This window comes from Osmerus mordax, chromosome 1 (assembly GCF_038355195.1).
Source record: "Osmerus mordax isolate fOsmMor3 chromosome 1, fOsmMor3.pri, whole genome shotgun sequence".
In the NCBI taxonomy this organism is placed as follows: domain Eukaryota; kingdom Metazoa; phylum Chordata; class Actinopteri; order Osmeriformes; family Osmeridae; genus Osmerus; species Osmerus mordax.
This window is the reverse complement of record NC_090050.1, coordinates 17900225-17925090: the sequence shown is the minus strand read 5'-3', so window position 1 is coordinate 17925090 and position 24866 is coordinate 17900225. Positions and strand designations below refer to the sequence as shown.

At 39.8% G+C, this 24866-nt stretch overlaps 4 protein-coding genes across 7 annotated transcripts; 1 reads left to right on the top strand and 3 right to left on the bottom strand.

Annotated features, from left to right (window-relative positions):
• The first annotated feature begins 146 nt into the window (after nucleotides 1–146).
• On the top strand, nucleotides 147–5370 carry nelfcd (negative elongation factor complex member C/D). Its single transcript, XM_067248143.1, has 15 exons — nucleotides 147–300; nucleotides 711–823; nucleotides 909–1018; nucleotides 1134–1243; nucleotides 1335–1442; nucleotides 1553–1703; nucleotides 1805–1937; nucleotides 2134–2299; nucleotides 2428–2562; nucleotides 3121–3260; nucleotides 3393–3507; nucleotides 3981–4076; nucleotides 4159–4299; nucleotides 4420–4549; nucleotides 4644–5370. The coding sequence occupies exons 1-15, from the start codon at nucleotides 244–246 to the stop codon at nucleotides 4676–4678; spliced, it is 1740 nt and encodes a 579-aa protein (XP_067104244.1). The 5' UTR covers nucleotides 147–243; the 3' UTR covers nucleotides 4679–5370.
• On the bottom strand, nucleotides 5364–8097 carry ctsz (cathepsin Z). Of its 2 annotated transcripts, XM_067248353.1 has the most exons (7): nucleotides 7944–8076; nucleotides 7493–7570; nucleotides 6951–7114; nucleotides 6630–6809; nucleotides 6373–6523; nucleotides 6098–6260; nucleotides 5364–5955 (listed from the first exon to the last, which is right to left on the bottom strand). In XM_067248353.1, the coding sequence occupies exons 1-7, from the start codon at nucleotides 8060–8062 to the stop codon at nucleotides 5830–5832; spliced, it is 981 nt and encodes a 326-aa protein (XP_067104454.1). In that variant the 5' UTR covers nucleotides 8063–8076; the 3' UTR covers nucleotides 5364–5829. The 2 variants fall into 2 exon arrangements, with proteins under 2 accessions (XP_067104454.1, XP_067104518.1); XM_067248417.1 differs by lacking the exon at nucleotides 7493–7570 and having other exon boundaries at nucleotides 7944–8097.
• A 502-nt stretch (nucleotides 8098–8599) lies between these two features.
• Nucleotides 8600–14667, bottom strand: npepl1 (aminopeptidase like 1). Its single transcript, XM_067248249.1, has 12 exons — nucleotides 14491–14667; nucleotides 13459–13644; nucleotides 13193–13363; nucleotides 13012–13101; nucleotides 12817–12898; nucleotides 12321–12463; nucleotides 12127–12204; nucleotides 11409–11509; nucleotides 11180–11303; nucleotides 10182–10358; nucleotides 9781–9891; nucleotides 8600–9553 (listed from the first exon to the last, which is right to left on the bottom strand). The coding sequence occupies exons 1-12, from the start codon at nucleotides 14638–14640 to the stop codon at nucleotides 9395–9397; spliced, it is 1572 nt and encodes a 523-aa protein (XP_067104350.1). The 5' UTR covers nucleotides 14641–14667; the 3' UTR covers nucleotides 8600–9394.
• A 420-nt stretch (nucleotides 14668–15087) lies between these two features.
• Nucleotides 15088–20640, bottom strand: stx16 (syntaxin 16). Of its 3 annotated transcripts, none has more exons than XM_067233602.1 (8): nucleotides 20216–20640; nucleotides 18521–18628; nucleotides 18265–18405; nucleotides 17840–18002; nucleotides 17574–17662; nucleotides 16367–16510; nucleotides 16193–16273; nucleotides 15088–16074 (listed from the first exon to the last, which is right to left on the bottom strand). In XM_067233602.1, the coding sequence occupies exons 1-8, from the start codon at nucleotides 20345–20347 to the stop codon at nucleotides 15970–15972; spliced, it is 963 nt and encodes a 320-aa protein (XP_067089703.1). In that variant the 5' UTR covers nucleotides 20348–20640; the 3' UTR covers nucleotides 15088–15969. The 3 variants fall into 3 exon arrangements, with proteins under 3 accessions (XP_067089703.1, XP_067089709.1, XP_067089719.1); XM_067233608.1 differs by having other exon boundaries at nucleotides 20267–20640; XM_067233618.1 differs by lacking the exon at nucleotides 20216–20640 and adding an exon at nucleotides 18778–18827.
• Between the last annotated feature and the right edge of the window lie 4226 nt (nucleotides 20641–24866).

Below are 24866 nucleotides of genomic sequence, written 5' to 3'. Positions count from 1 at the left end.
AATTTCTAGCTGTCATCTAACCATGATTTTTAGAGGCGGCTGAAATTGGGGGACCTTATTGACATGCCATAAGTACGCCAAACCACATGGCGGCGCATGCAAGCTCATCTGCTCATGTTTGCTAGAAGCTAAGTGGCTATCCCTTCTCAAACTAACTACCAAGATAAATGCGAGTTATCAAAACAGTTAATTTGTAGATAATCTAAATATTCGCGTAGCACATCCCTGATTTTCTCGATTACTATGGATGAGGAATATTATGGGACGGTTAGAGATTGGGATGGACCTGACAGCAATTTGGTAAGAGATCTTCCCAGCTAATAATACTTGCTGGTAGCTAGCTAACGCATTGTTAAATATACATTCGTTGGCTAACCAGCTAAATTAGACTATTGCACATTAATTGAAAAGTGCAAAACACGGATTGTTTACCAGCCAGCCAGTAATATATTCTCCAGATATTGAAAATCTCCAAGTTTACCGACTAACAGCTTGCTATCGAGCTACCTAGCTATTAAGCACCAACTAACCAGAAGCAAGTTATTTTGTTTAATAATAGCTGGTACGCTAATTGAATCCGTGTTTTACAATGGGTGTGCCTTTTTTTGCCTTTTTTGAAACTCGTGGTCACCGTTTCTCATAACAAGAAACGCTCGCCAACATTGTTATTGTATGCTGAGCATGGATGCTGCAATTCAACTTTATTTTAGGAGGACGGCTATGTTGAGGGGGAGAACGATGGAAAAGTGCAAGAGGACTGCCTGCAGAAATTTTCCAGCAGAGATTACATCATGGAGCCAGCCGTTTTTAACACCCTCAAAACGTACAAATTAAACATTGCATCCTGAGATAATTGAGTTATGATGCAGTCTTAGTCACAAAGCTATCTTAAAGTGCTATTTCTACAGGTATTTCCAAGCCGGTGGCTCACCCGAGCATGTGATTCAGCTCCTGTCAGAGAATTACTCTGCTGTGGCTCAGACTGTAAACCTTCTGGCAGAGTGGCTCATTCAGATGGGTATATTGAACAAGCATCCTATTGACAGTAAAATAGTTACTCATTCTTTGTTGTGTCCAGCCAAGTTATTTCCAGACAGATAAATGCATGTTTATTTACATTGTTTGTATTGCAGGTGTAGAGCCAGCACAGGTGCAAGAGCGTGTAGAAAATCACTTGAAAAGTCTTCTTATTAAACACTTTGACCCTCAAAAAGCTGATTCCATCTTCACCGTGGAGGGCGAGGTGAGATCTCAGACCTTATTTTCATGGAGGTTATAATTGGAAAAGCTCTTTGTATTGTAATTTATTAGAAACATTTATGTGTTCTGTTCAGACACCTGCTTGGCTAGAACAGATGATAGCCCACACTACCTGGAGAGATCTCTTTTACAAGCTAGCTGAGGCACATCCTGATTGCCTGATGCTGAATTTTACTGTCAAGGTAGTTCTTCACCCACTCCACAGAAACAAATAGTGGCATATAAAAGATGTACCATGTCAGATATGCAGAGCTATTCTAGTATCTGTCTTGCTAATTCCCTGTGTGTTCAGCTAATTTCAGACGCTGGGTACCAAGGGGAGATTACCAGTGTGTCGACAGCATGCCAGCAGTTGGAGGTGTTTTCCAGGGTCCTTAGGACGTCTTTGGCCACACTACTAGATGGAGGAGAGGACAACCTGGAGAAGAATCTACCAGAGTTTGCTGCAAGTCCCACTCACTCATGTTGAAGAGGAATTCTCACCAAATTCTGTATTAATATCCCGGTATGAGTGTCTGACAATGTGGTGGCCTCTTTCTCCTACAGAAAATGGTGTGTCATGGGGAGCACACATACTTGTTTGCCCAGGCCATGATGTCCATTCTCTCCCAGGAGGAGCAGGGGGGGTCAGCCATGCGCAGGATTGGCCAGGAGGTACAGAAGTCGGCACATCAAAGGTACCAGCCCCTCTCTCTCTTTCTCTCTCTCTCTCTCTCTGTCTCTCTCCTTCTCAAGCATTTCTCTTATGTTTCCTTCTATGCAATGATATTATGGTTCTGATATTTTGAAATAAATTGGCAAGAGGGGTGTGTGTGTATGACAGTTTGTATGTGGTGTGTCTGATATAGATTTCTGTGATGATATGTGTTTCAGGGGCCATGATGCTAGTCAGATTACTCTAGCATTGGGCACAGCAGCAGCCTACCCACGAGCCTGCCAGGCCCTGGGAGCTATGTTGTCCAAGGGGGCACTCAATCCTGCTGATATCACTGTACTCTTCAAAATGTTCAGCAGCATGGACCCCCCTCCTGTGGAACTGGTGAGAGCTGTGCATAATTCCCATGCATTTAAACAAACTATAGCTGACATGGGTTTACTAGTTAGAAATAGTAAAATAACCAGCCTGTCTCCTCCTGATGAATGAAATGTTGCTGTTGTACCTTTTAGATCAGAGTGCCTGCCTTCCTTGACCTATTCATGCAGTCACTGTTCAAACCCGGCTCTAAGATCAACCAGGACCATAAACACAAGTACATTCACATTCTGGCTTATGCAGCTAGTGTGGTTGAGACATGGAAGAAGGTATGAGAAACCAGAACATCCCTGACACAGAATTCAGCATGTTTTGATATTGTTAATAGTCAATAGTTATTGACTATGTTAACATGCACACTAATATTCCACTATTATTCCGAAGATGATACTGGTCATGTAAACGGCATATTTCATTTGAATTTTCTGAATAAGGCCTTATTCCAAATGTAGTATTTAACGATTAAGACTTGAGATTTGCCTGTATTATACGGGTTTTAGGTGTATTCTATTCTACTGCGCATTCGGAAGATGCACCTCCGTTTTTACCTCAGTTTGCAGCTCACTGCCACTTGCTTGTTTATAGTCAGCTCTGTCTGTTGTACATAAACCAAGTGGATAATCGGAGTATGCACGGAATGCAAACAGAGATATTAGTGGAATATTAATTTGCATTAGCCATGTAAACAGCGTAGTAGGAACACTCTTTTTGGAGTAAGGGCAAAAAATCGGACTATTTTGTTAATGTAAACATACATTAAACACTGTCAAAATGCAGACTGACAATGTATCCGGTTTACAGTTTTGAACTTCTCAATTCACCCACAGAACAAGAGGGTAAATATAAACAAAGACGAGCTTAAATCCACTTCAAAGGCAATAGAGACTGTCCACAACCTCTGCTGCAATGAAAACAAAGGAGCAACAGAACTTGTAGCTGAACTCAGCACTCTGTATCAGTGCATCAGGTAAGCACAGTGTCATCTTAACTGGGTTGAGAAGGGCAGCCTTGGATAGAACTATTGTTATGGATATCTACTTCATTTCTCCACCACCACTGATTAACTCCTGTTTTGTATTGTTTACAATTTGTGGTTCAGGTTTCCAGTGGTTGCCATGGGGGTGTTGAAGTGGGTGGACTGGACAGTCTCTGAACCTCGGTACTTTCAGCTCCAGACAGACCACACACCAGTTCATTTAGCGCTGCTGGATGAGGTACAAGCTGTATCCTACTAGGGTTGCAAAGTGGCAGAATATTTCTGGAAACTTTCAATGGAAAGTTAAGATGGTGAATTTTGAAATGATCTGTGCATGTTATGGAGGAATGCACAGTGCATGCAGGGGGTGTGGCCTCAATAGTCCTGCAGTAAGTAGTGTGTGCATGTGGTTAAGGAATACGCAGGGTAGAAATTCAGCTGAATTTGCATTAAATTGGATTAAAAGATTATGCTGCAGGATGTTTTTTTCCCCAACTAAAATTAAGTTCCCTGGTATAGGCAAACCTGCATTTTTTCCAAACTTCCAGTTTATTCCCATTAATTCTGACATATTCCCGTTAATTCCCATGGAAGGTTTCCAACTTTCTGGACATTTTGCAACCCTATATTCTACTGAGAACAGGAAAATGTATTTTTGGGGTCCGGACAGAACAAGTACGATATGTATAATTATGTATTTTTCCCCTGCAGATTAGCACGTGTCACCAGCTCCTGCACCCTCAGGTTCTCCAGTTGCTGATAAAGCTATTTGAGACAGAACACTCCCAGCTGGATGTCATGGAGCAGGTGTGTGTTATATGATTACTGGTGTTTGTTTTGTTTCATATTTCCTTATTAAATGTCTACTCTTTGGTTGTCTTCTAAACAGCTGGAGTTGAAGAAGACCCTATTAGACCGCATGATTCACCTGTTGAGTCGAGGCTATGTGCTACCTGTAGTTGGCTACATCCGCAAGTGCCTGGAAAAGCTCAACACAGACATCTCACTCATCCGTTACTTTGTAACTGAGGTAGTTTCTATTCAGATCTAGTCTTACGCAGAAAATGTGTTTCTTGTGACAGTGAAACTTTTTGTTTTTATCTGTGCTTTCAGTTCTTGTTAGACACAGATGTCTCTGTTATTCCCAAAGGTGTTGGATGTGATTGCTCCCCCATACACATCAGACTTTGTACAGCTTTTCCTACCCATCCTGGAGAACGATAGCATAGCTGGCACTATCCGTACAGAGGGAGATCATGACCCTGTGGCTGAGTTCATAGGTCAGCATCATCCTGAATTGATTGTCCAAAATGTTTTCCCTAAATAGTTTGTACATAAGATACAATGATGAATTGTTCCTTTTCTATTTTCCAGCTCATTGCAAGTCTAACTTCATCATGATGAATTGAGATCAGCCCTGATTGAGGATGCAGCTAGAAGAGCAGGGAAAGACTGAAGGCAGGACCTCAAAGCAAACAATGTCAGATGACTGGCAATTGGAACAGTACTGCTTTTTGGGCAGACTGAAATCAATTTTCACACAAACTTTGGAATTTGTCACAATTGAAGTGGTACAAACCCAATTTGACAGGTGTTTAGAACAATTAAAATGTAGTGGTACATTGTCTGCCAGTCTGAAGGTGAATCTTTGAAATAAGTTATATTGAAATACTTTAGGAGCAGACTAAAGACAATTTTGGCACACCTTCATAAATCTAGAATTTTTTACATTTATGTAAGATGGTTGTATATACTGAGTTTTGGAATAAATGTGTGTTTGGCATTCAGTTTCTCACAAATCCAAGATGTTAATCTGTACAAAGTAATATTGATGAATGTATTCTGGGCTCAAGTTGTACCTTATGCTATTATCCATGTTCTGTCAGCATAGTGTCAAATGTATTAATTCATTTGTTTTCATGATTGTCAATTAGTAAATTTCCCTACTTATGATCATTACAGAAAATGGTGCTGTATTAATCTGTTTGCAAACTATAGCTTTCCACCAGTACTTGGAAATCAGAAGGGTTTGAAAGGCGTAACCCCCTCCTACTCAAACTAGCTATTGTTATAGCAATGAGATGCCACCATTGGACCGTATGAAACCACAGGTTTAATTATCATTTTTTTCTATTTCAAAACAATTTAATACTGATTTTTTTAGACAAATGTCTACATTAGAATATGAAACCACGACACCAGTCAAAAACACATAAGCCGTTGACAGAGGCTATGGCTGTTCCAGTAAAATATTTCTGAAGGAACTAAAGTAAAACAATGAGGCATCTAACCTTTGGCTGAACATAAACAATCCAGGCATTTTTTTGCATCCACTTTGTTCCATTATGTAATCAAAAGCAGCATGTTTAAGAAGCCAATCAAGGCAGGAATTAAAAAAACATTTTTAAAAATATTTCCCTTTGTGATTTTACACAGTGCAGACCATTATGTTGCAAAAGTCCTTAACCTGAGATTGTCATAGGAAGATACTAGATTAAAATCTTAGGGGAACCTGTTAAATCATCTGGTCCAAACTCCTTTGAGCCCCATGATTCCTAATCTACAGGTAGCTCTTGGGAACAATAGGGTCTCCGTACATGCAGTCCTCCTCCAGTGCTAGGTTGTACTGGCTTCCACTTCCTCCCTTGTAAGCACTGGTCACAATTCTAAGCCAGCCCTTTTCACCCTGATTGAGAGAAGAAAAAAATATATAGTTTTAAAATGTACAGGCAAAACTTCTATGGGAGCCAATTTTATGAATTCTCAGGGCAATGTTGATCATTCACCAACACGAGGATAGTACTTTTAAAAAATGTTGATGAGCTTACCCAGGGCTCTCCCCATGAGTTGCGGACAATCCAGTATTCAACACCATTCTCAACTCCCCAGCCAGCTACAGATACAATGTGGTTGATAGAAGGAGACTCAACATACTCAGAGTACAGACCCCCAGTGTAGGCATCAAGTTTCTCTGTCGCCATGATCCCACAGCTAGAATAGACAAATTAATTTTCAAATAATTATATATATTATTATTATTTGTTTAAAAAAAAAAAGGTATGAAACATCGAAATAGTCACATTGACCAAATTAAGTTCAAGACCTGATGGGTCCTCCAGCGTAGAGCTCCGCCATCATCTTCTCTCTCCCACTGACAGACCCAAAATCACCCACTTTCCACAGAGTGTAGTTCTGGATTACGTTGCACACCCCAAAAGTAGTACATGTTCCACATTCATTGAAAGGTTTGCACTCTGGTGATGAACAACAACAAAATCTTCATGAATACTATTAACTTGTTTTTTGATAATCTAATATGTAAAACAGGCCATTGATGGTGGGTGCTAAGAAGCTACTTACTTTGGTCTTTAGCCTGATAGTTGTTGCAGGTCTCATCAGGGATGCCATGCTTGTTGGCATATTCCCACACCCCAGAGTGGTCACCTCCATGACAGGAGCCAGCATCACCACAGTCCACCACATTCTGGACAGAGAGATAGGCAGAGGGCCAGGCTCCCTTCCTCTTGATGTTGATGCGATCTAACAGATGCAATGAACATTGTGGTAGATTATAGATAACCAATGTTTCTTAAATAATGTTATAATATAAATACAAACTTCTGCACCAAATATTTTCAAAAAAGAAGGCTGAGCTTAAGAGGAAGATGAAATGTAGCATACCTGCCATTGCGCTGGTGCTGCCATGAGCCCAGCAGGAACCACAGTACTGTGGAATGTGCTGGTTACGAGTAGTGCTCACATAATTGGTGCCATTGACATTTCGCCAGTCCCATGTCTTTGGCAGCTCTTCAAGGTTTAAAAATTCATGAGGACGGACTGTTGTCCTGTTATAAAAAGAGCGCAATATATTAAATTTCCTACACTGCATTAAAGTAATATGAAAAAGCTTGACCTGAATCTTCAAGCATGACAAGACTATACAAAGTTTGTGTTACAAACCCTATAGTCTCAGTAGCACATCTCCAACAACCAAAGTATAGCCAGCACAGTATTTCAAACCATAGCCTACTCAGTCAAGACAAGCCAAAACAACCACAACACTGATATACCCTCAAAAAAACAAACTTGGCATGCATGTTTGTAGTGTCAGAGACCGTCAAATAAACTTTTTAAGGGCAGGTATTGACAAGTTTCAACACATGCCATCTAGTCAGTCACAGCTGCAAGATTCCAGTCTCCAAACCAAGCCAGAACTCTGCTACCTTGTCTCCACACTGGGCTTTGACTGCTTCATTGATTTCACACGTCGAATAGCCATGATATGCTTCGCCTGCAATAGACTGAATCACTGACTTTTAAGTCAATGTAACGCATAAAAACTGCCAGTGGCAAACATTTTTCCATATTAAACGTACATTACACTCGAGTAACATTTTCAGAGAGCCATAGGCTACATTCTTATACAATTACGAATGTCAGTTAATGCTGCTTGACAACTTCCAAAAGGCAGAAGGCGCAGGCTGTTCCGCCCTCACAACCGCCAAGAGGCAATACCTAGTAGCCACATTTATTTAAATATTGTGTATTGCAGATTAAGGAAGCGAAACAACTATGCCTCGAGTTACTATTTGGTCGATTAAGAGTTGAGAAAAAAAGCACATTACGTCTCATATTCACACATTAATCTGAGTAAACAAAACACAATTAACCTACTTCACGCCGAAGTGAGTTTTCCTTGGTGTAGGCTGATAGCATGGTTTCGTCTTGTTGAAGTATCGTCCTGCAAGAACACCAGACAACATAAACAGAACTAATACAAGCGTCCGAGCCATATTGAACTCATGAAAGTCATATGACTTCTCTGTCCTGGTCGGGGTTTTTATGCTACCTTGTTCCTTGTTTGTGTGCGTGCGCAGCGCAGACTTGTTTGTCTACTCTACGCGCTAACTGATACTTTTGAGTTACAGAAAGCGTGAGCAAACGTGTAACATAAAGAGCCCCAGCCTAAAGTCTTGAAATTAAATGTGTTCAATATTATTATCTACAGACTTAAGACAGAATGGGCCGCTTTGATAGTCCACACAATCCCGTGTCTGCGTTCAAAAGCAGAAACAAACTGGATTTCATTTGAGGCATTAATATGTGCGCATCTGAAGTAGTTAGGGACCCGTTTACAGTCAATTTTCTTGTGTCCACAAGATCGTGCGTATGTTGTCACAAGACAATGAACTTTTGCGCATAAGATTCCAAAATATAAACATCTACTAGAACATGAATGCGTATTTGCATGAATACAATTTCAGTAGTAGCCCTACCGACATGCATTTTTCGCATAATGATTTCAGAACAAGACAACGCGAAAACCAGCATCGATTGTTGTTGTCTTTATTCCAAAGATGCAATTTTATTTAGTTAAAGTCCATCAAGTCCATAACTACAAGTTTGGCATCAGTTTATAGAGGCTATGGTTGAAAACCGCCAACATGTTTAACTTAAGTCCTGCAAGACGGAAACCGAAAACAAAATTCAGTGAAGATACTCCCTCAGTCAGTTACTTCAGGTGTCAATTTACGAAGACATTGATTCAGGAAACAGATTCATTTCAGTGTTATAGTAGGCCTACAATAAGCCAAATCAGGTCAACAAAATACCCAAGTGGGTAAAATGTCACACACATCCATAATGCCACCAATTATTGAATAGTTTGAAACAAATGGAGACCAGTCAATTAAGTCCCATTCATGTTATACTTGCTGAGAAACTGCAATGCCTGCCCGTTCGTTACCAGCTCATTTTATAAACACTGCATCTCAGAAAAGTAAAAAGTGTGACCACCTTGATCAGTGCATATAATGAAGAATGGTCCTCAAAACCTGAACGCTCCAATGACAAAGCAGATATTTATGAATTCTCTGTATTTACTAAACCAATACAGTCCTCAACCTTTCGCAAGGTAGGTAATATGGGAGGTAATACATAACCTTATCAATTACTTTATTTAACAGAAGTTGGTTAGGGATAGGAAATAGACATTAACAAAAACCTGCACACCCAGTAGTTCCCTATATTTATAACGTAAAACTATTGTAGAGTGGAGCTGAGGGTATGAGGGTGTCTTGTGGCAGTAGTGGGGTTTGTGTGGTAGAGTGCAGTTGGTTGTAGTTTTAGACCAGTCTCCTCCTCTTGCTGTCCCGCTCCATCTGGTCTCCTGAGGCTGATTTAGCCACTCCCAGAGGAGACACCTGATTGAGAACGGGGTCCTCTGAAGCCTGACCAAATAAAGCCATGAGCAGAGCCACACCAAAGCCTGTAGCACGCTCTCCCTGACAGATTTGAAAAATAAAAAAATAAATATTAGGACACATTAAGGGCAGCCGAGGTGGAACACTTTACTACACTCAAATAATGAGTACCCCTGACAGATACCTCCACTAGAATGCAAGGGCAAATGTGTAACTACTGTTGTCATGAGACTGCATTACTGTGATGGGCAGACTTTTGGTTTCAATATGACTGAATGGAACTGCAAAAAATAGATCCAGGTACTCACAGCATGGACAGGGGAGGCTATGTCTACATGGACCCAGATCCCAGGCCAGTCAAAGCCAAGGTGGGAGCCAATGAAAAGGCCTGCACAGGAGCTCTGAGCATTCTCCCGATCCTGAAACACACCAGTGGCACTGCATCTCAGCATAAAGAAGTGTCATCAAATCCAGAATTCTCAAACCAAGGTTTGTTGGACATTTATAAATTGAAATGTTTTACGAAACCAAATTCCACCTAATATAAATCAGTATTCACAAATCCTTTGGACTTATTTTCCTCATGAATCTTCCATGACATTGAACCTAACTATCAAAATTCCTTGATGTTCCTGAAACAACTTTTATGAGCTCCAAAATTTGAAGAGGAGCAGTTTAACACTTGAAGATGAGGAGGGGGACAACTTACTGCTACAGAGTTCTTCATGTCAGCCACAGCAGAGGTAAACTCGCTGAAGTGTAGTTCTGGACAGTAGACCAGAGGATGAGCCAGGTCTCCGCTGCTGCGGCCAGCACGCACACAAGCAGTCTCCCATTGCTCACTGTTGGTCATCACGGCCGCATGGTACTTCCCAGTGGATATCCCCTGAGAAAATGCAGAACAAAGGAAACCAAGTCATGTGACAAATTATGCGAGTCAGCAAATAAAATGTAAGTGTAAGCATTAGTTAATCTTTTTTTTTTTTTATAGGCTAACTCATAACCGTGCATGTGATTTTCTGTGCAAGTTCAAAGCATGGTTATCGCAGTGTTAAATCCTACATCATTGTTGAAGTAAATATTAACTGCTTAAAACTCCTCTCACGAATGAACACATTTATTTTGTGTTTGTTAAAAACAACAACACAACTTGTTCAACGTTGTATTCTATTCCAATGTGAATCTTGTTAGGATTAGTCATTTAGACTTTTGCTTATTCCAATAGTATTGCGAGCAAAGAGCACAGAACAAAGTGCTGGTTGATTGGGTCTGTCACACACCCTATTTAGCTTGTAGATTTGTTAATCTCTAACTGTATATTGTCAAAGCACAGACGGTAAAGTCACGAAGTTCTTTCATAGGCAGTTCTACAATACAATCTGGTTGGTATAACTTTGTGCACTTATTTACATTTAGCAGATGCTCTTATCCAGAGCGACTTACAGTAAGTACAGGGACATTCCCCCGAGGCAAGTAGGGTGAAGTGCCTTGCCCAAGGACACAACACATTTTGCACTGCCGGAAATCGAACCAGCGACCTTCTGATTACTAGCCCGATTCTCTAACCGCTCAGCCACCTGACTCCGATTGAATACCCAACCCAAAAAGTACCCTTTTACCAACCAGTATTCTAAGTCAATGGCCTAGGGTACAAATATATAATGCTTGGAAATGTATTTGATCACCCAACAGAATGTTGTGACCTACCTGAGCCCCTGTCAGAGTGGCCATGTCCAAAATGATGTCAGCAGAAAGATCCTTGCTCGCATACACCACACCATCAGACAACACCAGCCTGCCTTCTGCATCAGTATTGTTGATCTCCACTGTCCTATTAAATTATGGAACATTGTGAAATGTTAGGATTCACAAATATGTTTTCACATCATTATTACTTTTGTTGCCTCCAGTTCTCATCAATTTAGAAGACACTCACTTTCCAGAGTACAGAGTGTGTATGTCATCTGGTCGTGTTGCTGTTGGTCCGACAGCATTTTCTGCCAGGCAGAATACAGCATGGAGATTATCCTTGAACCCCTGAAGCAAACACAAATATCAAAACTGGCTTATTTGAATTGAAGAGGTCTCTCCTTAACCATTGATCAGTTAACAATAATAAAGGATTACAGCTAATGATTACTTTTATACAATGTTTGAACCATAACCTGCTAATATTAGCTCATGAGAACATGGAACGTCAGGGCCATTTCTAAGAGCCCTTTCTAAAGCCTAAACAAAAGTTATCTAGCATGTGGCGTCTTCCTTCTGTGTTTGCAAAGGCTATGTTGATTGTCATCCCCCCTTACGTTTGTGAGTAAAAAAAAAAAAAAAAGTAGTAATAGTATTTAACTGCCCTGTTTCCTGTATTCTTGTGCAGTCCTCTGAGATTCTCAACTTGAGTGTATCAGACAACTGTACCTTAGAGATCTATAATAAATACATTGATTTTGTCTTGAACTTGGTGATTCACTTCGTTGACTTTGTACTTTCACAGCAATTTGGTACTAATACATCTTCAGTATACAATGTTAGATCTACATGTTGTCTAACATCATATGTTGCTGGGTTTCCTGACAAAGGAGTATAAAGCCAACCCTTTAGGTGACTTAACATCAGGTCCAAAAAGCATTTTGCTGGACTCCAGTAGTACTGACCTGTTTGACAGTGGCTTTGAAAGCTCCCAAGATAGCTGCAGCTCCACCACAGTCTCTCTTCATGCCAGGCATGGTGGTCTTCCAAGTGGAAACAAAGTTTGCATAAATAACTTCTAAATCAGTTGATGTAACACACTCAGCTGATATCTAATATTCAAATGGAAACTGAATTTCAAATCAACAATTCATTTTACCTTTCCCTTGATGCTGAGCCCGCCAGTGTCATACACTATACCCTTGCCCACCCATGCAATGGTTTGAGTTGCACCATCTGGTGTATGGCTCAAGACTGCCAGAGCAGGGGGGTGCACCGCTGCCTTGCCCACTCCATATATCCCTGAAGACGTATCCAAAACAGTCAACATCTATTCACTTAAGTCTGACTCACTCTGGTGGTACAGTACTTTTGCTCCAATCTGACATAATTAGCACTACTGCTTTAGACAATGTTGTTCATCCTAAAATAACAATTGTTAACAATAGTTAATGAAACAGCTAAAGAATTAGCAGTTAAAATGAATGTGAGAAGTAGGAGAACGGATACACAATAGGAAGTGAGGACAACAGTCGACAAAAGCAGAACCTTTGATGGCTGACATTTTGACTGTAACAATATGATTACAAACATGTTTGAAGAAAACACATTATATTTTATTTGAATTGGCCTACTGATACTGTACTCAACTGTACCTCCAAAGCCCCTTTGTTTCAGTTCTTCCCCACGAATGATTACAGGAGTAATTCCCAGTTCAACCCCCACAGCTTTGATCTCCTACAACAACAAAAAATACACATACGTATTTAAAAAGTAATCTAGCTTTATCTAAATTAGTATGATAAGCGGTTTGATAAAGTAACTGAAAAAAAGTAATCTATCAAACTCACATCTAAAAAATGATCCGTATTCATCTCATTGCAGGGTGTGTCCACAATTCGAGCTGCCAATCTCACGCCATCTGCAGCATTGGTAAGACACTGGGGTGGGGGGGGATTGGGGGCAATTGAAATAAATTTGTATTCACAAGCAAGACACATCAGAGTTGTGTGCAAGTGTAAAGGAAGATACCTCCAATGTAGTTGGGTCCAGAGGACCATTGTCTTGGCCCACGATGACGAACTCCACAGTGACCTGCTTCTTCTCATTCCTGCGTGAGGACGTGGACCGACGAGAGAATATGGGAAAGGCTCGGGAAATGGCACAGGCCGAGGCAAACACATCAGCCCGCTCACAAACAATCTGGAGAAAATCAAACTTTAGTTCAAGTACTCTTATTGTTTACATATGACAAAGGTTTATACAAAAACTCATTAAGTCTGAGTTAGGGGACTGACCAGGATACAGCGGGCAGTGCCTACGGGAAGGCAGGTGCGGACCAGACGGGTCAGAAAGTGTGCAGAGGAAGGGCTGTTGTGCCTGCTGACTCTTGAGGGTATGGCTGCCACCGCTGCATGGCTCAGGTACAGAGGACAGCTGTCAGTGGGGTTGGGATTCAAGGCACTGAGAGCAGCCTGCCAGACCTAGTAAATAACACAAGAGTGTTAAGTGAGGCTGCAACCACAGTTATTTTATGCATATCCCTCTCCTTTGTATTAGTTCATACATGTCGTGGGTGCCACTATTTAGTTCCTCCATTTGCTTCAAACATCACATGCCATCTCTTTGGCCTACATTTGGCCTAGACACGAGAAAAGAAAGCAAGACAAACACTACAAAACGATATGGGTCAACAACAACAAAGTATAATTATCTATCATAACTTAAAAAGCCTTATGAACATACAATATGATAGAGTAACATGTGTGTGCTGCTTGCACTCGCCACTACTACTAGTAGCATAGCTAAGAACCACATCACTCGCCATGTACAGTAGCATACTAGGCTAGTTGTGTACGAGAGGTTATAATTTAGCAGCCATATCATGTAATATACTATATCTGTGCGATACCAAAACTTTATGGACTAGCCATCAAGCTCACATTGATTATTTACTCCGACCAATTTTGTTAGCTAAGGTAGCTAGCTACAGAACTTGCGTCCGAGTTCGGCTACTAACGTTACATAGACAGTTACGTTAGCATTGCTAATGCCATTAGCAAGCTTGTACTGAGTGACGTTGTCTAGGCTGAGTCATCGGTACGAAGTAGCTAGACTAGCTAAGTGGTACAAGTGAATTGGATCACACAAACCAAAGAACGCATTGACTAAAACAATAAAGTGTTTAATTGTAATATACTGTCCTAGTTTGTTAGCTAGCGTTATCACAAACGATGCAAAAGAGGAACAGGTGAACGTGACTGCGCGGCGGCCGCTGTACTGCAGCGTACTGTTCTAGACCACACAGGAACAGTTTACTTTAGGTTTACCTCTTTGGTGACAACCGGTTGCAGTTTTCCCTTGACTTGAGTCCAGTTCACTTGTTGCAGGTTGCTATGTTGACCAACAATAAGGACAGGGCGATTCTGTGGTTCCGAGTCACCGGCAGAAACCTTGAACTCGAGCACCACGTTCGCCATCTTGGACAAAACGATTGATGGACGATGCACTTTGTACCCCCGCTCAGAGGAAAAACCCTTCAGAGTGCAGTAGCTTTGAGAAAAAATATCAGTCACGTGGGATATAGTTTTACTGTTTATTAAAAATAAAACATTTACTCAAGTACAGTAACTACAATTGGGAGATTGTAGTTATTTTTCAACACAGAACATCACAACGTCAATGATTCAATGTAGCTCAAGATAAATTGAAAAGTATTCCTATAATGTCAGGTCATCCACAATTATCAAGAATTAATTGCAAACATATAAAGCATTTATCATACTGGATTGAGTGAAAATATTCACTATAATTAATAGATCCAGGACCGTTGAAATTTATTCTTTTTGTGTTGTTAAGTACTAGACAAACTTGCCTTCCCCTGTTGAACACTATTGAGATTAATAAGACCACTTTGACATTTAAACTAAAAATAAATAGTGATTTATTCATATCATACAGGAGACAGTAGTTTTACAGCCATCAATAAAAATCCACCAGTTTTTTTATACGTGCAAACTGCAAGAAGGATTTAAGACACCTGATATAATGTACCAGGCATTTTCCACACCAGAGGGTTATGAACAGTAATCATGTGATCTGAAATGTGCAATGTCATGACAGACTGACACATGACATCATAAATATGTCAGGGGGACATGATGACACAGCTCTTAAATCGAAAGATATGTTAAACAAATAAACCATTTTAAGTCAGTCACTTAAGTGAGAGTATACAAGAACCATTTTACCTCTTAGAAGCAAAGGAATGAAGAGGTATCTGTATGGTGCAGGGCCAACAGAAACAAACTCATATGCTGCTGATGAACCCTCTCTATTCATTTGAACTGTATGTTATTGGAGCAAGAACTCAACAAACATTTTGATGGCGTGCCAATACCTTACATTAAAACTGGTGAGAATTCTTGATTTCAAGGTAACCACCCAATTTGTCCCAAAATAAAATGTCAGTTTATGTCATAACCTTTCATTAGTCGTTCTTCACAAGGATAGATATGGAATGCGCTCTTTCATTTCTGACTTCAGAACATTGAAGCAAAAAGAGGGTTTGACAGCAGGTCTGTTGTATAGGCATCCATCCTTAACCATTTCCTTGAATCATGCACATAATATAACAAGTGCCCTTAAGCTGGAGGAAGGGTTCTTCAGCTGTTGACCAGTAGGTAGAACAAGCAGGTAGGGTCATTTTGAAGTACAGATAACGAGAGCAAAGACCCTCATACAAGCACACACACACAAATGAACACAAAACACCCACACAGACATACCAAATGCAATGGAATGCATAATTAACCAAATTTTGTCGCAAATAGAATAAGTATTAGAACAACAACTATAACAAACAGGATTAAAATGACCAGCATTTTTCTGTTTTTCTTCTGATATTGTTCAGCCTGCAAGAAAATGAAAAGAACACGTTTCATTGAAGTTGATAAATCAAGACAAATTCTTTGACCCTGGCACATAACGTTGTTATAACATACAAATATAAATGTAGCATATTTTCTTCACCTTTTGTAACTGTTTTAACCCATCTTCTGTTTTGACACAGGCTTGCTCCACGTTAAAGTCAATTCTGTCAAGTACTGTGCCCTGATAATGGTATAAGAATTCATTATTACCAGAACATGCATAGACTCATACATAAAATAATTATAATGACACAAATTGGTTGCCGTCCGTCACCTGTTCCACAACCATTCCGGCCAGGTCTCTAAAGATCTCATTCAGGTCTGAGATGGACTGGACGATCTGTCGGATCTCCCTCTCTCGCTCCTCCACCAAAACGGTGTTCTGCTCCACCAGCACTAGCTGATCATCAGTGAATCCCTGCAGGAAGGTGATTTAATTGTACACGTGAATTAACGCAACTTTTACGTCACACTAGATCGTCATTAGTCACAATTCTACACTTGTAGGAGTCACTTTGTGAATACAAACATGAAAGACAGCTGTAATGGAGGTAGTCAGTGGAGAGACAGTGAGGTGTTCATCTCATAAGTATTTGGTGTTTCTGTACAAGCAAAACTTGAGGGGTCATATTAGTTGTATCAAACCAGTCTGTATTTAAAAGCATTTTGAAACAAATGGCCAGCCTGCTGCCATAGAAGGCTGCGTGTGATGTCTTAATTATTATTCTTTTGTGTATGTGGGTCAGTTCAGGACCATGACCAGTTCACACTGTAATAGCATGCCCAGGAGAGAAATATGCCTATCTATTAATTATGTTTCTTGTATCATTGATGAACTGTCATTATGCTGTTTTCTTATGCCTGCAAAGCCATAAGTTAGTTCTTTGTAAGGTGCGACTAGGAAAGGCCTGTGTCAGTGATGTAAGTCAGAGGTTACAATATTTCCAGTGTATAATACCATGCAACTTTGAATGAGGAAAATAGAAGGCGTGACAAGGCCATTTCTAGGAGCCCTATCTAGAGACCTAAACAAAAGCTATCTAGCACACAGTGTTCTTTTTCTGTGCCTGTGAAGGCCATGCTAATCATCTTGTATCCTCCCATATTGTGATACCATATACTCTCTTGATTTCCTGTATTCATTGTCCAGTCTTCTGTGATACTCAACTTGAGTGTAACAGACACCTGCACCTCACATATGTGTAATAAATACGTTGATTTTGGCTTGAACTTGTTTAACTATTCCCTTCATTGACTTGGTACTTTCAGAGCAATTGGGTATTATCTAAGACGTCTTCATCCTCCAACAGTGATTTTTTTTTGGACACTCCATAGTTTTTACAAGATACGTACACAAATGGTCTTACACCCACACTCACTCTCTCACCCCAAATCGCTTCCAGGATATCAGATTACTGAGTTTAGAATTGTTAACATTATATCAAAAGTGGCCTTAAAAAGACACCCTATGTTCATCTCACCCTGTCATATAGTGCTATATCTTCATCCTCCTCCATTAGAGGACCAGACTCAAAAAAGTGCTTTGATCTTTCCTCGCGATTCTTCATACCTGCACAAGATGGGAAAACACAAAATTGCATTTAGAAATCATAACAGATGTTCTTGCATGAGTGGTTATGCACTGAAATATTAAGCGAGTAAATGAGAGAAAGTGGATGGATTTGGAAATCTGCACACAGTAAGTGAAGCATGTGAAATTTCACTTGTCATTCCTAGGACCTCATACGTTTCAAGTAGCTGGACTGTGTGTGTCTGAAGTTGGTGGACAAATCCTGCAGGCTCTGTGCCAATGAGGACACCACATTCCTCAGTAGTCTCTCCTCCTGCTCTGTGCAATGGCCACAGCGAGTCTGCAAACTTGTTACAGCACGCTGGCATCGGTGGAACATCTACACACATGCAACAAAAACCAAACATACAAGGAAGGCATTCATAAAACATCACAATCTAGCCTTGTCTTACATCAGCAGGCCTCAAACAGATGAGTAATACAAAAAACATGAAAATAAAACCAGAAGTGCCTTGTTCATTCAAGCAACATTAAGGCACTCCCCATAAACCCCAACTTGTCTGATCTTCCACTTAAATGATGTGTTACTAGTAGTGCTGATGATCAGATTATTTAAAATGTAGTTTGCATTGTGTCCCCACCTGTGTGACCTCCTGAGTAGTGATCTCTATAGCATGCTCCTCTTCACTGCTGTCATCCAGTGTGGGACGGTTCATGTGCTTGTCATGAAGAGCCGCTAGCTCCTTCATTTTCTGTCGAATACGTGTGATTTCATATTGAATCTAGAAGGGGAAAGTAATGTTCATAAATGAGTTAGTGTCATAAATAAATAAAAGTGTTGGACGTGGCAGTGCTACTAATGAGACATAATTTGAGTGTTGAATCATTAGTCCTTACCTCATCCACCCCATCTACCCATTTGGGGGGCAGTCTTTTTGTGACTCCAATGGCAGCCTCTGGGTCCAGACTAATCCCTGATACAAGGGCCATTCGGTCATCAGCCAGCTAATAGTAAAGTTATTAAAACAAAATATTAGAGTGCATAATCTGTCATAACTTAATTGAGGCCTACTCTAACTTTGGATTTTTCAATATAAAGCAGTAGGCTATTTTAGGTAGCAAATCAGATGCTGTTGACACTTCAAACACAGTACCTCATCAAGCTCCTAATGTGATTGGCAGACCCAGGGCAGTCCCATCCAATGAAGAAGAAAAAAAGGATAGACAGAAGAGCAGGTGAGCCTCAAATTAGCAGTGATCAGCTTCAAAGAACCTCTTATCATTTCAAGATTGTTTTATAAGACATTCACTTAGGCTACTACTGAAATTCAGTAATTATTCAGATAATTAATAGTAGTTACTTTCCATTGTGTTTTAGTTTTGAGCTTTAAGAAAAGTTATGAAGTGATAGAGTGAATACAAAAACAAAGATGCCCACATGACAAGTAAAAAGGGATATTCTGCATAGAGAAAATCAAGCTGCAAGACAAGCATCAATATTGCCAGAACAGAATTTTGTTTGCACAGAAATAAGCTTGATGTGAGAAAACATAGATAGCTGAGCAGTGCTATAGCGAAGAATGCTTGTATTATGTATTTATTACATGCATTACATTTAGTATGTATTACTTTCTGAACATCTAATTAATAACTAATAAGTATTACAAAAATTAATTAATTAATTCAAACATTTCACAACAGATGTATCTAAATTGTTTCACCACATTGCAGTTTAACATTCCTTGATTTTAATCTAGTAGCACTAGGTCCCACAGAAAATAACTTATACTCTGCTATAAGATTATAAAATAGAAGAGGTACTTGTCAAAACCACAACCAAACAAAACACATATTTTCATCAAATGATTGACAATAGCCAATAAATCCCAAAAGATTTAACACACAAAATGTGCTGAGGACAACTGTTCATTCAAGCATGCGCTTGCAACACACACCACTCAAAAATACACAAAACAAAATGTAACATTTAAAATGTTACATCTGACCATCTACAATAGAGCCTAACATTCCACTTGATGCATTTCTCAAAAACGCATTTACAATGGAAAATGCAACTTCGTAGCAAGGTGGGTTGTCAAATAATTTGCGTATATCTAGGTCACACAATTGGAAGTTGGAACAAAATGCATGCATTTAGTTCCATTTGTGCACATGTTTTGAACATTTAACTGAATGTTATGCCTGATTGCATTTCAGAAGATTCCATATCCATTCATTCAAGTTACAATTCAGATTCCTGGTTAAGAATAGAGGATTCTGTCACACTCCATTACCACTTTTTAATTATCAAAACATTCAAGTCCACTGACAAAGTCCGAAAATAATAAAAGCCATATCTCAGATATACGGAAAAAATAAACGCAAAACCGCTGCTACTTAGTTGCCGTCCCAAAATTCCACTTTATTGCAAGTGATAATCACTTCTTTGCAGCATATAACAACATTATGACATTGAAATTTATTTAGTAGATGGTCGCTGTATCATACACTCAGTCTAGATTTGGCAAGCTATCTAGCTACCACGACACACATCAAATGTCAAAACGATCCAGGCGATTAACGTAGACTCACCGCAGCATTGCTACGTGTACTCAGAGTACGACGGGGGTCGTATGTACTCACTTGCTCAGCCAATATCTGTCGATTTTGGATTGCATTGTTCCGCATTAATAAGAAGGCGTCAGTCAGGCGTCTAGTTGCCATGATTAATTTACACACTCAGAATTTTTTGCTATCAAATAACAAGTCGTGGGTAGCACAGTGGCAACGACGACAATTACAAATGCACATTAGCTAAAATAGGCTTGCTAGATTATTCGAGCTAGCAAATAGGCAGGCAAACCTGCCCACTAAATGACAGAATATTGTTCTTTCTTCCCAACAAAAGTAGACAGATTGAATGTATCTAGCTTTCAGGAAATCATTAATTAAGCGAACAAATATGACCCATTTGTTGCTTTCTAACAAAACCCGAGAGTACGAAATAGCCCTGTACAGTAGTTAGCTGTGTATGGCCTCTACGTGGAAAACGTAAATACAGAAACTAAGCACTTCCGGGTCATTTGCCGTCATACATTTCACAAGGCTATGTGAATCGTAACAATTTTACATTTTTGTATCTCGTTTTAAAATGTCCAACACTTACTTTTTCATTTAAAAACTCCACGAAATGACAAGTTAATTATTATTCATAAATATTAAAGATTATGTTCTGTGTACATTTAAATACATATTTGTTTTAGAATGTTTATGCTTTCCTTTTTAAAGTTTGAAAACGGAGACGAAATTTTCCTGAAGAAAATGTAGGTCCTATTTGCAGATACATTTCAGAAGATAAAATGCACAATTTTATTTTGTATTTGTTATAGATCGGTGTTTGGCTCCAACCTCGTTTTGGCCGCATTTATGTGGGAATATGTGAATCTGACACTTAAACGTAAATCTAACATAGCTATGTAAGATGTAAGATGATGACTCAAACATTCATCATTCATGACTAGACAACTAAACTGACAGAGAAAAACGTTGTGTTAAGCATTGTGTGGACTTAAAAGCTATCAATCTATGCCAATATTATAGGCTACAAGCAGAAATCAGGCGAAAGCACCTCATAGAATTCGGCGCAGGAACGGGCATTGCTCGCATTTTGGCTGTGTCGGCTATCCAGTAGAGGTCAGAAATAAATTAGGCTACATTTCATTTGGTATTAGATTAGGACTCCAAATCCTTAACATGTTAAATTGTGACATTTCTGTTAAGATTTTTCATCGAAATGATGTAGGCCTACCGTCAGTTATTAGGCCTATATTTTTTACTGGTGTGAGCTAAATTAACATTTACACTTTTAATGTTTAACACGTTTTTTTCATGTCATCATTCTTACCTTACACTGACTGCAGGAGGAGATGAAGCTGACATACCTCTCTTTAGTTAGACCTTATCTGCAAAGCAATGCATCAGCCATGGTTGGCCCTCTGTCCCTCCCACTGTCCAATCTGTGTCCTGGGGTCAGGACCACCACATATTTTCCTCTGACTGGGATGTAGGAATAGATGCAAATGTCATGTACTTATCTAAAACATATCCCCTTCTTTTGGAAACACTAGTTTACTATCAAAATTGGAACCAAATCTTCATACTGGGACAGGAGCCTATAGATACAATTGGCCACAGATTTTCTCTGCTGGTGGAACATGACCATACACAGAACACCAACAACTGGTGACTGAAGAGACCAGAAATGATGCAACACAGAGCTGGAAAACTGGGGATGGACAATATATAATATAAAATAACCACGAGAACCATTTGACCCTCTTTGGGACTAGTACTTCAATTTGTGTACTATGAGTATTCCAGAAGATTATTGTGTAGACATTATTCCCCGATTCACTGTGGGAGATGACATTCCAAGAGAAGTGGTGTATTGGGTATACTGTACAGCTTTGGTTTCCTAACTATTTCTGATACATCAAAAACATAATGTCATTTTCCAAGTTGCAAAGTTTGACATCAAAATACTCAAAATATTAAATACTTAATTCCATCTACATTGTTTTTGTATATATAAACAGATTTTACATTCTTTATCCCGAATGCAATTATGTACTTCATCCACCCTCTTTCCTGCTCTCTGCTGATGTACAGAGTTTCTGTTCATAAAAGAAAAGCCTGTTTGTTCCGCTGGAGAGTTTCGATGAATGAAAGACCTCAACCCATCCACCACTACCACCCTCCCTTTACAATGGTGCACTCGACAAAACAACAGATCCCTATCTACATCCAAAGTCTGTTGCCGAGTAATGATTCAGGTATTCATAAAGAAAGTGTTTAAAGTGTATATTATTCCTCTGTTTACATAATATACATAACACTTATAGACAGTAGCCTCAATTGTTGAAGCACAATAAGTTCAACTCAAAATGACAAACAGCATGTGTTTTTTGACTATTGCCAGCTTGGAAAATAATAGTTATTGCACCCTGGATGATATATTGTTAAGATACAAACAGTATATATTATATTATTTATCTATTTGTTAAGAATCTATTCATTCCTTAATGGTTGATTGAGAACATGTATGAAATAAATCTGACAATAACTTACCACAATGGCATATATGGTTGTGTTTATCCTCAAAATATCCTTGTATGTCTGCTCTGTTGTATTTCAAACATATAGCAGGGAGCATGGGTAACCAACTCAATTTGTTTACTAATGTTCAGTGCAAACAAATTTCTGTAATTACAACCCAAATCAACACTACAAGTGAGTCCCTCATCTCTCCCATTGAAACTTAAAATCTCCACAAATCCTAATTCTCATACTGACCATAATGGTATCAGACCTTCAGTGTGAGGTTTAAATTTGAGGCTAAAAGGCTTTTATTCCTCCAAATAACTGACTCCTAAAAAGTAAGGGTAAGCATTTGAGAGTAAAGTTTTTTTTCATACTGCTGTGTCATATTAGATAGTTCCAATTTTCAATACTATATTTACTCTAATACGGTCTGTTATCCCAGGGTGTGGGACTCTGTGGTAGATGACACAACCAGCAGAGAGTGTGCTTTAAAATACTTAATTAAAGAATTCCATTGGGATGTTTTGACTGGGAATGTTAGATGTGGATGAGAGGAGGACGGTCTCTGGCAGTGACAGGGGAGGGAGGCTGTGTGGCATGAGAGGGATGGGAGGGGGTCAAAAACATTGTCTTTTTAAACAAGTGGCACTGTTAGCTTGAACAGCATCAGACAGGACCATACCCTAGGATTGAGGACGTTCATCTGAAAGCACTGGAGGAAGGTATGTGTGATAGTGACTATCCTTGTATGTTCATATAGTTGTTGCCAAAATGAAGTACATTAAGTGGCATTTACTTCAAAATATAAATTACAGACATAATACTTTTATTTTACTCCGAATGACACAATTATAATTAGACATGGTGAGAAATGGTATGCACCTTTTTTGTGTAGTGTTTCAGTTTTGTCCACGGTTCCAGATATTGTGTAATGGAGTACTGGGCTGGGAGTCAGGGGCAGCCACCCCTGTATGCCAAATTTGGAACTGTTCCTGGGCGCAACTACATACACGTGTGAGTTTACTGAAAGCTGTTTCTAAACAAAATATAACATTTTCTTTAAAAAAAGAAAAGAAATGAGGAGCAAACATGCTCATAGAGCTTAAGGCAAATTGTAGTTATCTTTTCATGTTTCTTTCTTGGTGAACACCAGCCAAGTAGAACATTGCTTTGATACCCATGATGTTAAGCAATAGATAAAGACTACTTGCCACCTGGAGGTTAACATGTTATGTATTCATTGTATTGGCCTTCTACTTGACTTTTTTTACATAATAATAATAATTAGGAGAGGTGATGCATTCTTTCCATGTCTGTTCTTTCTACTATTGTATCCATAGGTATCATGATAAGCATCAGGCAACAGGTTTCCAGTCATATCAGTCTGAGAGGCAAGATCGAAGCAGAGAGCCCAACTGTTGGACTATCCCAGGATCCAGGACTGGAGGTGTTCTGCAGGACTACACAAACTGGACTGACTCAGACCTGTCTCCCTCTGCCTCACATTTCCCTTTCACGCTAGACAATCAACCTCGACAACTTCAGGGTATGAAAGAATATCAGGCTCATGAGAAAAGGGAGAGAGAATGGGTCGCAGAAAAGGCTCACAGAGCTGCAAGGGACAGGGAAAGAGAAAGGGAGTGTGAGAGGAGAATACAGAAGGAGGGCTGGCAGAGGAGGTGGGAGTCTTGTAGTCCTGTCCACTACAGGAGGGAAATTGCGAAGAGGAGTCTGAGTGACAGCAGTTATCGGGAGCTGGAGGCCTGGGCAGCTCGTTACAGCCACTCGCTCCCCAGGAGAAGGAGGATGGAGGCGGAGTTGTGGGGGACTGCCCAGGGGTCACCAGAAAGTGAAAGGGTACTGGAGAGGGGTAGTAGATGTGCAACTGAACCAAGAGCAAATGAAATCCATTTTCCAGGATTATCAGCCCAAACAAGGGAATTGGGACATTTGGAAAGAAGGGACGCGCAGCAATCTGTCAACCATCGTTTTTCACAGCCTCTTGTCCCAGAAACGACCTACATTTCAGACACCAAGGAAAATGAGATAAAACATCCCAGGAGGATGTTTAGTACACCTCCTGGCTATATGCCACCTCCACCGTATAATACCCCACACAATATTTCACCAGTACTCCCACATG